Consider the following 14,406-nt stretch of genomic DNA (forward strand, 5'->3'; position numbering starts at 1 on the left):
ACCCTGCGAAGAAGATGAAAGGACAAGCTACAGGCTGGGCAAAACTACTTGCGAACTACGTATCCAACAAACTAAATATCCACACAAGTGTTGAGCATCTCAAAACTCAATGTTAAAAAAACAAGCAATCCAGTTAGAAAATGTGCAAAAGACATGAACAGATGTTTCCCTAAAAACTATATACAGATGGCAAATAACCACGTGAACAGGTATTCAGCATCACTAGCCATTAAGGAATACAAATTAAAACTACAAGGAGATATCCCTACATGACTAACAGGAAAAATAGTGAAAACACCAAATGCTGGCAAGGATGCGGAGGGAAAAACTGGGTCTCGCATTCATTGCTGGTAGGCGTGTAAAATGATACAGCCACTGTGGAAAAGAGTCTGGCAGTCTCTTATGGAGTTAAACACACAACTAGCATAAGACCCAATAATTGTACCCTTGGGTGCTTATCCCAGAAAAAAATGAAAACTTACGTTCACACAAAAACCTATACACGAATGTGCATAGCAGCTTTATTTGTAATAGCCAAAACCTGGATACAACCCAGATGTCTTTTAATGGTGAAGGGGCAAACAAGCCGTGGGACAGCCATGCCATGGAACACCGTGAGCGATAAAAAGGAAAGAACTACTGCTACAGGCAACGCACCATATGACTCTTCCAGGAGGTATGCTGAGCTGAAGAAGCCAATCCCAAAAGGTTACATACACTACGATTCCATTTATATAATGTTCTTGAAATGGCAGAATTATAGAAACAGAGGACAGATAGTGGTTTTCAGGAAGGAAGGAAATGGGTGTAGCTATAAAAGCACAAGAGGAGGGATCCTGTGGTCAAGGGACAGTTCTGTGTCCTGACTGTACCAGTGTCTACATACTGGATGTGATATTAGACTATAGTTTTGCCCAATGTTATCATTAGGGGAAATGGGTAAAAGTGTACATGGGATCTCTCTGTATTATTATTATTATTATTATTATTATTATTATTTTGGTGAGGAAGATTGGCCCTCAGCTAACATCCATTGCCAATCTTCCTCTTTTTGCTGAGGAAGATTGGCCCTGAGCTAACATCTGTGCCCACTTCCTCTATTTTGTATGTGGGATGCCACCACACATGGCTTCATGAGCGGTGTGTAGGTCTGCACCTGGGATCCAAACCTGCGAACCCCGGGCCACTGAAGTGGACCGTGTGAACTTAACCACTATGCCACCGGGCCGGCCCCCTTATTTTTTACAACTAATAATATGCATCTATATATGATATAATATGATATCATATATAGATTATATGAATATAGATAATATGATATATATTATATGAATATAGATAATATGAGTACAATTACTTTAAAGAGCAAAGTTTAATTTTTTTTAAAAAGTTACATATCTGCAATTTTTTATGGTTTACTCCAATTTCTAGAACGTTGTTGAGCCAAGATTCAACCCAGGCCCGTGGCTACACTAACTTTCTCAAGACCCCTGCCTCACTGTGGGAGGCCAAGGATCATCTCAGCGAGGAGGCATGGAGGACTCGGGAAGTCACAGGAGCATGGGACCCAGGTCAGTCAGGGAGCGTTAAAATGTTCTCCCGTTTAGAATGAGGCCCTTAGTGGTCTAGATAAGTGACACTCTAAAAGTAAGGATGGGACAGCCTGTTTTCTTCTTTCTCTAATCCAGAAGAATAGGAAGGTATAAATATGAAATGAAGAAAGGAAGTGGGAGAGACTGGGAAGAGGGGGGAAGTTGAGATGTGTCCTCTCTGTCAGCCATAGGCTGAGTTTTCTTGTACACCAACCTTCATTCTCCATGGCATCCAGATGAAAGTCTGCAGAAATAGGCCCTTAGAAGAAGTGATCTAATTAACAGAGCTACTCAGGAATAGCGGCCACATGCTACCAACTAACACCCCAGACAAGGGTTGCCCTCTGCTCCTGCAACTTCTTACCTGCCCTTGGAAACAGGACACCTGGATTCTCATCCTGGTTGCCCAGACTATCTGTGAAATATTGGTTATGTCCCTTCTGCTCCTGGTTTACTATTTTAATCACTACCACCATTCCCATTAATGAAGGGGGTTTAACCAGATGACCTAGAAGTTTCCTTCTAGGGTCTCCCACTATCCTTCCCAGATGTGCTGACTCTCACTAGCTGGTTTTGGGATCCTGTTAAGTGTCGGTAGCCCCAGCGGGTCTGGCTTGGAGACTCACCTTTTCTTCCATTGTCCTTGCACATCCAGTGGATCAAAATCGCTCCCTGAGGGGCCCACGTGCTCACTGCTGAGACTTCACTGCTCAGGGCAGGATGAGAGAGACATTCTTTGACTTGCCCTTTTAGTTCAAATATCATGTGATTTCATGGCACCCCTCCAGCCCGGAGGTGACACAAGGCCAGAGGCTCTAGCTCCCGTGCTCACAGCCCACTCCAGGCAGACCCAGTGGGGAGGTTCTCTGCAGTCTCTGGAGTCTGTGGGAAAAGAATGCGGCCTGAGGGAAGATCTTCCACCTGAGCAGAGACACCCAAGGGCCCTTAGGCACATTCATGAGCAGTAGCAACATGGAATTTCTTTTCAAATGCCAAAAATGCAAAACAAGCCCACTTATTTGTACATCTGGCTCACTGGGCATAGGAGAAAAACAGAAAGAGAAAACCCTCGAATTCCATTCATGTCATTGTGTTTACAAAGCTAAGTCCAGAAATATGAAAATGACAGTCCTCAAAATCAGTGTGATACAAGATTTTCCTGTGTGTGCATGTGCATATGAGTGTGTGAGAGAGTGTAAGTGCATGTGTGAGAGTGTGCATGCCTGTGAGTGTGTGTGTGTGTGTGTGTGTGAGAGAGAGGGCAGAGAGGTCTAACAGAAAGTACCTAGGGTGTCCAGCTATGCAGAGCTGTGTGAATTCTGGCTCTGCCACTTACTAACTGTGACCTTACCCCACTTGCCTAACTTCTCCAAGTCTCAGTTTTCCCATCAGTAAAATGGAGATAGTAAATAGGACCTCCCTCACAGGCTGGTGATAAGTTTTCCTATTATATGTACGGGATCTAATAGGCTCAATAAGTGGTAGTTTATTATAATACTATGTCCATTTAGAGAGACAATGACAGATAAAAAAGAATAGCATCTTCTTTTGCAATGAATAAACAAATGTGTCTGTGTGTGTGTTTAAAGAGAGAGAAATGGGAAGGTCTTGATTTTTGGTGAAGGTCATATCCTTCAAACTTCAATAATTTAATTCTGTGTCTCTCTTCTGTTATGCCTGAGGGGTCCTGTTACCCACCCTCACTTACAGAGAGTTCCAGAATATAATCTAAACTGTATAACCTAAAGGCATCTCAAGTGCCTTTGGAACCATTGGAACCAATGGTGTTGTTTCACGTTACCCCAGTAGCAATGCCAACTGGACTGTTATTAGCACAGGAAACAATTAAGGACAGTCTCCATTTTAAACTTATCTTTCAATCTGAAGTTCTCCAAGTTTACAAGATTATGATATAACAAGATTTAAAGAGCAATACCTCAGAAAGCCTCCCAACCACAACATTTTCAGCAGGGGTACCTGGTGTGAGAAGAGGGGAAACTGCTCATAGAAAATGTTTTCAGGGCTTCCAAGAGATTTGTTTCAAATATCTACTGCTACATAATAAACCACCCCCAGACTTAATGGCTTAGAACAACAATCATTTGTTGGCTAATGACTTTGCAATTTAGGCAGGGCTCAGAGGGAACAGTTCGTTTCTGATGTCAGCCACGTGATGTCAGCCAGGTTTGGTGGGGGTTGAAGATCCACTTCAAAGATGGCTCACTCACATGGCTGACAAGATGGTGCTGGCCATAGCTGGGAGCTCAGCCAAGAGCCTTGACTCTTCTCCACAAGGCTGTGTGGACTTCCCCACAGCATGGCGCTGGGTTCCAAAAGGGAGGAAGCTGAAACTGGAGGTTTCTTAAAGCCTTGGCTCAAAAGTCCCCAGAACGTACTTCCTACACATTCTATTGGTTGAATCAGTCACAGGCTGAGCTGTTCCAGAGAGGCGTCGTAAGCTCCACCTCTTGCCAGGAGGAGTGGTGTGCACCCAAGTAGAGGCAGAATAGTTTGAGGTCATCTTCAGGGACTGGCTAGCACAGGCCCCACCAGCCAAGGAGTAACCCCGACCAGCAGCAGGTGGGGTTATGCCCAGAGTCTCATAATTAGGGATTACAAGGATTGTGCTGAATGAATGAACACTCCTCACCCTGAAGAAATTGGGGTTCTGCAAGAGGCCCACTAAATGGGAAACAGACACAGAAAGAGGGCACTCATTCAAAGGCAAAATCATAATATCACCGGTTAAAACCCATAGACACTTTTCTGAGCACTGAGAGAAACAAAACCTCAAACTAGACCTCGTGCCTTTCTCCCACTGAGTAATGGGAAAAGAGCACCAGCTGTGGCATCAAGACCCAGATTGAGTCTTCTCTGCTTGCTATTTTAATGTCCTTGCACAGAATCACTTAATTCCTCTGAGCCTCACTTCCTCATCTGTAAATTGGGGATAATAATTCTTGCCTTTCCCCGTTCACAGCAGGGTGATTCTAACTCCCCTGGAAAGCTGGGCGAGTCCCTGAAAGCATGTGTGAATGTACTCTGTTGACAAAAACCTGAGAAACTACTTTGCAAATGGTCTATGAATAAATGATGCACTGACTTTTAAGATCTCAGAACTTTAAAGAGAACAAACCCCTAGACCTCACTTTCTGCCAAATTTGTGCCTGAAGCTAGCTGGTGGGGACGATGGGGGTGGGTTGAATCCACCCATGGCTTGCGATACAGACTTGTCATGGCAGGTGTCAGGTGCAGAGATGGGGTGAGGTGGGAAGGCAGCAGAAGAGCAGAAAGTCCAGAATGGAGTTTGTGTGCCTCCCTCATGCATTATTATGTTATTACAATGTACCTTGTTATAGTACTAATTCAAGCCTTCAAAAATGCTGCTTCATTTTTAAATTGACCTAAAAATATAAAAGATGTTATTGAGAGAGGCAGTATTGCATAGCTATTAAAAGCACAGACTGGTGCCACACCATCCTGACTCCACCACTTACTGGCAGAGGGAAATTAGAAAGCTGCGTTAACATCTCTGTGCCTCAATTTCTCATCTGGAAGTGGGGACAAAAAGTGCCCACTTCTTAGGACTGTGGTGAGGACTGAGTTACCATGTGTAAACACTCAGAACAGCACCTGGCGATGCGTAAGTGTGAGCTATTGTTTTGATCCTACTCCATGCTGGGCACTGTGCTAAGAGCTCACGAGACTTATTTATCGACAGCACTCCATGAGCATCACCTAAGCACCTACCGTATGTCAGATACTATTGTAGGCTCTTGGGATTCACAAGGAATGAATCAGATAAAGATACCTCTTCTCCTGGAACTCACCTTCTATCAGGGGTGGGCGAGACAGACACTAAACAATAGGTAAGACACATAAGTAAACTTTGAAGCCCCTATATCTTATAGGGGGCTATGGATAAATGAAAAATACCTGGAATGCTGGTTGGGGGAGGAGGAGCAGGGGCAGCTTGCAGTTTTAAATACGGTAGTCACGGTAGACCTGGCTGAGAGAGAAAATGTGAGCAAAGACTTGAAGGAAGAGAAAGAAGTCAGCTAGGCAGGTACCCAGGGGAAGAACATTCTGGGCAGCAAGGACAGCTGGAGTGAAGGCCCTCCGTTGGGAGTGAGCCTGGTAGGTTTGAGGACAGCAGGGAGACAAGAGAGGAGAGAATAGTGAACAAGGAGGGCTGCTGTCGGAGGAGAGGTTGGGAGCTGGCAGGCGGAGGACCGAGGAGGGCCTGGTGGTCTGCGCTGGGCTGTCACTGCCCTCTGAGTGGGATGGGAGCCAGTGGTCCATGAGAGGAACTGCTACTGTTCTGTTTACTAATGAGGAAACGGGTACAACCACACAAAGTTATACAGCTAGTAAATGAAGAGTTGGGATTACTATCCTAAAGATTCTCATCCTTTTTATGGGGCACAGAAGATTGAGGCAGAGGGGCTGGGGAAAGTCAGCATTGAGGAAAATGTGGCCTGCATATCCTCTGTAAGTTGAAGGCATTGAATCAATGATCCCGAAGGTCTCGATGCTACGGTTTCTCATTCACTGGCCCGCAGAGAACAGATGGACTGAAAGTCCTGGAAGATGTGGAGGAGACGGCCAGCACTCTTGCTTGGCCAATTGACCTCCGATCTTGTGTCCTCACAAGACCTTACCCATAGCTCTGTCATAGCTCTTTCCACAGAGTGCTGAAAATATATGCTTAAAAATCTGTCTTTCCTCCATAGACTAAGCTCCCTACTTTTGCATCTGACACCTAGCTTATTAACCACAGATTCTCTGCACTCAGCACTGAACTTGGCAAAGAGGAGGTTCTCAATAAATGTGTTTATTCTGGTTTCACTTTACATCAGAACAAAAGGGCTTTATTGCAGGGGGTGGTGATCAGGAGGCGGTCCAGAGATAGCAGCAGTAGAAAGTCGCTCCCACTCTAGGCTGGAAGGGCAGAAGGCGAAGGTCTTATACCAGTCCGGGGGTTCAGGTCACCAGGCAGAAGCTGAATCAAGTGGACGCCTAGGAGAAGAAACAGCCTCTGCCAGAGATGTTCAAGAAATATCTTCTGATCTGTAACTTAATGTGCACCCAACAGAGCCCAGACATCCCCCACTTCCAAGGAGCGTTTCCAGAAATGCTCCTTCTCTGTCTTCCCCATAACATCTGGAGCTTAGGGGCAGTGGAGAAGGGTAGTCAAAAGCACAGAATCAATCACTTCTGGGCAACTCCGGGCATTTTACTAGCCTCTGTTTTTCTTTAGGTCTTTCTATTTCTTTTCTTTTTTCAAACTTTCTATGAGTGAATATTATTTGTACAATAAGAAAGAAAAAATTGTCGTTAGGCCCACTGAGAAAGATGACTGTTGGGAAGGCTTTAAACTGGGGGTGATGGGGAGCTGGAAATAAGGCGGGGTCTCCTGGGGACTCTGCTGCTCCTGCGGGGGACGGCAGTGGCCATCTCAGACCAGCCCCACGGCGTGGCCTGCAGCCCTCACCTCTTCTGTTCTACTAGGGGCGCCTTTGTAACAGTTAGGATCGCAGTGTGCTTCCTCCAGGGAAAGCCCGCATGCTTTTAAAACTTAGACTGCGTACATACTTCCCTCTTTTGGTTGAGGAATAATATAGTTAAAATTGGAGTTTTTACCCTCCCTCTATTTGCTGTGTATCTTTGTTATCATGGTATGCATTTGCTTTTGTGACGCAGCTGGCTGGTGCTCACCAATGTGCACCATTTCTCTCCCTCCTGGCACACAGCTAGACTACATGCCCAGCCTAACGTGCACTTGGTCATGGCCACGTGACTGAGTCTGGCTAAGGGAGTGGGGGAGAAATGACACACACCACTCGGAGGCCTGGCCTCTGAAACTTCTCACAGGACCCCCCCAAGTTCTCTTTCTTCACACATCAGCTGGCTGGAGGCGACGATCCAGTGGCCGACTTCGAAGTCCTGAAGGAGGGTGGGGTTGCCAGACGGAGGGAGCCTGGGTCCCTGAACGACTGCAGGAAACAAACCCCTCCCCTGCTCCAGCCATCCCATTGGACTGCGATGCATGGAAGAAGCAGCTGTGCCACGTCCAGCCATTGAGGTCTGCGGTCGTTTGTTACGCGGCTAGAGTCCTCTCACTGTGACACCTGGAGAGGCTGCATGTGGGGGGAGAACTCCCTGACTCTGTCTGAGTGGTGTCCCTGACAACAGGATGCCGGACAGACACTTCCAAGGGCAGATTAGCTGGAGCTGCATATCAACATCTCCCAAGGGGCCACAAAAAGCCACTAGGATCATTTGACGTAACCTCTGAGGACAAATTTCTCTGAATTACATTTGCTGGTTTATATTTCCTTCTTCTAAGAACAACTACCTACATTTCTTATTATCAACTGTGGGTTGTTAAGGATGATGGAGAGAACTGAACCAGGGGGATAGAGTGAAAGGTGTTACAGAGTAGAAAAGGGTGTGACAATACAACTATCTGAGAGAACTTGCTTCTATGAGCTCATTTTGAAAGATGGGGTTGCCTTCTCCTATGATACTGACATGCCTCCATGAATTCTTCATTAAACAATGAACTTGAACAGACACTGCCCTGAACAACTGTGGGACACGACTCTGAACAACTGTGGTTCTTTTACTCAAGGAGCTTGTACTCTAATGGAGGAGAGAGACATTAAACCACCAATCACTCAAATAGATAATCCTGCAAGTGGAACAGGTGCTGGGAAGGGAAAGCCCAGCACACCAGCACTGTTACAGCACATAAGGGAGGATGACTAAGCTCACTGAGAAGGAAAGTCTCCCTGAGAAAATCACATTTACTCTGGGACCTGCAGGATGACCAGGAGTGTCCAGGGGAAAAGTATTCAAGGTACAGGAAACAAATACCAACGTATGAGGAGTACTATTACTCTTACTAATAACCAACACGTCCATAATACCTACTATGTGCCCAGTAGGGATCTAAGTCCTTCACGTATATTAACCAGCCATGAGTTCCTCCCTAGGAGGTGAGCAATTCCCCTTGGGCTGATCTGCCTTGGGAGCCACCTCGGCATCCTGCCAATGGGTTCAAAGTTCTTGCTGCCCTGAGAACTGAGTGTTGCTGATGCTGCCTCTGATCCCTCAGCCAACCTGATACACGGCCCCCAGATGACATCTCACTGTCGGCACAATCGTTACCCTTGGATGCCCTCCTCACACAGTTTGCAAGGCTCGCACCCTTCTTGCAGGCATGTGCCCAAAATGCAAGGGAAATCAAAGCTTCTAGAGCTACATTGTCCAATCCAGTATACGGTAGACACGTGCGGCTATTTAAATTTAATTAGCAAAATTAAATAATTAAAAGATCAGTTCCTCAGTTGAACTAGCCACATTTCGAGTGCTCAATAGCCACCTGTGGCCAGTGGCTCCTGCACCGGACAGCACAGGGAAAGAATGTTTCTATGGTTGCAGGAAGTTCTATTGGACAGCACTGGTCTAGAGACACACTTCATGCCTCTGGGGCTCATCTCAAGATGTATAACCACGGCAGAGCCCTGGGTGCCTTTTATTCCAAAGCCCATTCTTATTGCACCATGCTTCATTCCCATTCATAGATTATTCTTTCCCATTCAACTAATGTACACTGAACATCTACTGTTGTCAGACTCTGTGCTGGTCATTGAAATAGGCTGAATTATCCTTTTGCTAAAAAGTCTTAGATGACTAGAGCAACAAGTGTTTGAAATATGGACGTACTGGACTATCCCTTCTTTTGTGGGTTTTGGGTGAACACTCAAACCTCAGGCAAGTTACTTAACCTCTCTGAGCTTCATAGCACTGTTGTGAGGATTAAACGAGAATATGTGTGAAGAACACTTAGTAAATGCTCAATAAATGGTAACCATTATTGTTCACATCATCATCATCATCATCATCATCATCATCATCACCATCATCCCAGGTGGCAGTGAACACAGTGGGAGGGGAACTCAGCCTTATCCATTATGGGACAATAATAACTGTTATAGGCCTTCCTTGCACTGATCTCAGATCTGTCTTTTTTTTTTTTGTGAGGAAGATCAGCCCTGAGCTAACATCTGTCACCAATCCTCCTCTTTTTGCTGAGGAAGACTGAACCTGGGCTAACATCCACGCCCATCTTCCTCCACTTTATATGGGACGCCGCCACAGCATGGCTTGACAAGCGGTGCATTGGTGTGCGGCAGAGATCCGAACCCCCAGCCGCCGCAGTGGAGCGCACGCACTTAACCGCTGTACCACTGGGCCGGCCCCAGATCTATCTTCTTTATAGCATTTAGTCATTGTCTTAGTTCAGCCTGGGCTGCTCATGTTTGCTCTTCGACATCTGAAGAATGTGCACTCTTCTCCCCCGCCCCACCCAGCCCCAGGGCCTTCACCTTGGCACCCTCCTTATACTCTTTCTCCTTGTCACTCTCTTCTGAATATTTTCTTCTTTCACAATATCTTTCTAAAAAGTACAACCCAGAACCTTCCCAAGTACTAAGGTATTGCCCAAATACTGTACATTCAATGTCTATCAAGCTACATGGCCATGAGGAGGGATTCATTTAAAAATTTTTTAACGCTTTGAAAATTCATTTTAAAAATCATTTATGAAGGTTTTACTTCTGCAACTGAATTTTGAAACTTAAATGTAAGACTTAGTCTATATATACCACCCCCCCGACACACACACGTTTTAGATAAATGGTATCATAGTCTACATATTATTCATATTTTTCATTAACAGTATATATGGAAATATTTCCAATGCTGAGTACAATGATATGATGACCTCCATTAATCTGAATGCAATACTGCATTTCTATGATAGGTGCTAAGATTATATCAGTTGTTTTTTGGGGGTGAATTTTTTAACATTAGATTGGGCTACTATAGAGCCATCTAAAAATCTCAGGACTTTTTTCACAATAATTTTTATCAAGCCCAGTTCCTCCCATTCTATACTTCTGCAACTGAATTTTCCAAACCTAAATGTAGGACTTGGCATTCCTTTCCATTAAGTTGCATTTTGTTGTTTTGACCTAGACTCAAGGTCTTTTGAAATCTTGAGTCTTTTATCCAGATAGTGATCCCTGCCAGTTGTAAATATAATCAATATGATTTTACTTCCATCTAAGTCACTGAAGCATCCCAGGCCAAGAACAGAGGCCCGTACACGAAGAAACAGTTGTGACCTTGCTCCAAATCCGTGGATATGGAGCTTCCACTGATCTTGGCAGGAATCTTGTTACGGGGCTAAAAGACTGAGTCCTGATCCTTTGATTCCCCTTCCTCCATTTGAGGTCTCCCTGTTTAGACTTGAACCAAAAGACAGTCAAGCATGGTGAAGGAGAGGATGTATCGGTTTACACCTCCTTAACAGCTTTGGTGACAAAACCAAAATTCAACACAGGAGGATTCTGAAACAATAGAGATAGAATAGGATTTGGGGGTCCACTGAAGATTCCAATTGGAAATTAAATATAGGTCAGAAACCCATTTGAAGAATGCATTATTTATTATCCCCAGGCAGGGGGAGATGAAAGAGAGGCGACACCCAGCCTCCCTGTAAAGAATCAACAAGCCAGGAGGGGACAGAGGAGCATCCCTTGTGCGTGCCGCTTCTTCAGAACCTCAGCGTGGAGCGTGTGCAGCATTAATGAGGTTCGCAGGTGTTGAGTGCTGTCTCCCTATAGGCGCACGGTGATGTTGTAGCTCCTCACTTTTCACGCCTTCCCCAGAGGCAGCCACTGTTAACTGACATGTACCGTTCCAGGCCTTTCTTCTGCATTTCCACATATAAATAAAATAGGAGCAAACAATATCACAAGAAAATATTTAGAAATATTAACCAAAGTCCTCCCTTGCCACAACTCTGATTCAAACAGCTTGGCTCTTCTGTGCTCATTGCCACAGTGAGGGGAGGAAGAAAACAAGCAAGGAGAAGGGGCTGTGAGAGTCTCCTCCTGGCTTTGGTTTTCAAAAGTCTAAAACCATTAGAACGAGGATGAATCTTGGTCTATACAAAGCCTTTGGAGAAACGCACTAAATAAGAAAAGTAGAGGATTTGAGGACAAGGGATGGCCCACTTGTCATTTTCCCCACCGTCAGATATTCCCCTGGGAGGTGGGGAGCAGGGAGACTGAGAGAAAGTGGTGAGGACATAGATTTTGGAGGATCCTGAAGGGAAGGACTCCGCAGCCTGCCTGAGGCAGCATCCTGAGAAGTCGCCCGTAGACAGTCCCGCAGACATCCCCGTGCCTGGTAGGGAGCAGGAGCAGGAAAACAAGTCCTGGGCCTGAAGAATGATTTCCGTGCCCGTGGGCAGATGGAGAAGCAGCAGGAAGAAACTCTGGGGCTGCCAGGACGAGAACACCTGTGTGAACCGATGACCAAGAATCAGAAAGGAAGATGGATGTCTTGGCAGCTGCCACTGTTGACAGACAACCTCAAGTATCAGATGGACCCAATGCTGTCCCCATCTCCCAGTTCCCTGGGACTCAGATGCAGCCCTGGAGGAGAAACTTCAAATTCATTGAGAGCAGATCTACGAAGTTGATACGGTGGAAATTCAAAACAGAAATTAGACTGAATTATAGAAAAATAAGAGAAGTCCTATTTCTCGTGCACTTGAGTTTTGGATTTACCATCCACCACACACACAAACACACACACACACATACAATATTTTTTACACAAATTGTATCATGACCTACATATTGTTCATATTTTTCATTAACAATATATCTGGAAAATTTTCCAATGCATAGTAATCCATATATGGATAGACTATGATTTATTATTTATTACTTAGCCATATCCTTACTGTAAGATATTTAGGTTGTTTTCAGTTTTTGCTGTTTCAACAAAGACTTCAGTGGATATCCTTATATGTATAACTTTGTGCAAATATATACTTCTGTAGGAAAGATTCCTTGAAATGAATAGGATACAGAATCAAAGGACATGTGAATTTTTAATTTTTATACATACTGGCATCAATGATTCTATCTATTTGTATATCCTGTGATAGTATATAAGTTTCCTTTTACATCATAACCTCATAATCCTGAATACTGTTAGTATTTTTAATTTTTGAGAATTTGATAGTTAAAAATGTTTTTCGTTGTACTTTTTATTTTTATTTCCCTAATTGAGAGGTTTAATAACTTTTCATGTGTTTATTTACCATTTGTATTTCTTTTGTGAATTATCGGTGTCTGTTCATATGTTTTACCCATGGTTCTGTTGACTTTCTCTCTCATTGATTTGTAGGAGCTCTTTATACATGATGGATACCAATCTTCTCTGTGTTATATATACTGGGGAATTTTCCTCCAAGTCAGTCACTTTTCTTTTAACTCTTTAGAATATTTCCCTGCACATAAAATTTAAGTCTTTATGTAGTCAAGGCTGTTGATCTTTTATTTTATGAATGTCTTAATTATGAATGACTTTTAAATCAGTATTATAAAACTAAGTATTTTACATTTTCTTTTAATACCGTTACAGATTTAAATATTTAAGTCAATTTAAAGCATACTTCTCAAAATTTTCAATGGACTTTGTTTACCAAGTTTTACCTTCTGTCAGGGACTGTGGCAGGTGGGTCCCCACCCTGCAGGAGTACTCACTCAGACTGTGTGTGAGATAAGGGCAAAAGTTATAGTACAGAGTGCTACAGGAACACTCATAGGAGGAGTCAGGGAAGCCTGCAGGGAGGAGGCGATGTAAACTGGACCGTGAAAGACAGAGAAGGCTTTGACAAACAAGGGAAGAGAAGAAGACACATTCTGGGAAGACAGAATAGCATAAACAAAGACCCAGAGGCCCAAAAGAGCAAGGCATGTTTGAAGAATGATGTGGCCACATCTTAGATTGAAATAGCTGGAGTTTAGGGCTCATGGGGACATGGCGAGAGATGCAACTGGAAAGTTAGGACCAGAACGTGAAGGATGTTGAAAAATGCACGCTACTTTGTGAAATTCCCAGTCATCATTGGGCCTGGGATTCACTTGAAAATAGTCTGAGAGTGGAGAAGTGGGTGAGGATAAAGAGGAAACAGGACTGGCCGAGAGCTGGTAAATGTTGAAGGTGGATGATGGTTACATGGAATGCACTGAACCATTCCCTCTCTCTACCACTACATACGTTTGGAAATTTTCCTAAAACAAAATTGTTATCTTATGCAAGAACATTCTTTGGCATAAAATAATATTGGAGCATTTTTGTCATTGTTGTTGTTAATAGTACTGTTGAGTTTCAAAAAACAGGGCATAGATTAGTAAACTACGATTGTATCTATGACTAAGTAAGGAGGTACCCAGAAAACTGGGCACCAAAACATTAAGAGTTCACCCACTAGGTGAAAGAACTAAGGGCATCATTTTATATTTTTCTGTACTGTGTGAATTTTATATATCAAATTGTACTCTTTTCAAAATCAGAAAAACAGGTTTTCACTTAGCAAAAAAGTTAAAAATTCAATTATAGAACAATTGATATGTCCACATGATGGACAACTACGAAGCCACTAAAAACAATATTTAGGAAGAGAATATATTAATGGAGGGAAATTCTTATCCTACAATGTCAACAAAAAAAGAAGCTATAAATCCATAAGAAATATTATTATAACTATATGTAAGAGAAATGTATACACAGACAGAAAAAATTGGAAGGATAATACCAAACTATCAACAGTGGCGATATTACTAATTTATAACCCACCCATTTTTCTTTACTAAGCAGATATCATTTCTATGATTTTTAAAATGTGGAAAAACCCCTCACGTCTCTCTTTGAACTCTGTCTT

General features: G+C 43.6%; 1 protein-coding gene across 4 annotated transcripts in view; it reads right to left on the minus strand.

Moving 5' to 3' along the window:
• Nucleotides 1-6,406: 6,406 nt before the first annotated feature.
• The window catches only part of AK4 (adenylate kinase 4), an 87,583-nt gene continuing 79,583 nt past the window's right edge, over nt 6,407-14,406 (minus strand). Inside the window, exon 5 of one of the 4 annotated variants that reach the window (XM_087449401.1) lies at nt 6,407-6,611. In XM_087449401.1, the coding sequence (XP_087305527.1) occupies nt 6,581-6,611 (31 nt within the window). In that variant the 3' untranslated portion in view covers nt 6,407-6,580. Of the gene's footprint in view, nt 6,612-11,072; nt 11,377-14,406 lie in introns of those variants that run through there. The other 3 variants (XM_087449416.1, XM_087449406.1, XM_087449384.1) reach the window with 3 other exon arrangements.

This window comes from Ceratotherium simum, chromosome 2 (assembly GCF_057802395.1).
Source record: "Ceratotherium simum simum isolate JZ-2026a chromosome 2, ASM5780239v1, whole genome shotgun sequence".
Classification (NCBI taxonomy): Eukaryota; Metazoa; Chordata; class Mammalia; order Perissodactyla; family Rhinocerotidae; genus Ceratotherium; species Ceratotherium simum.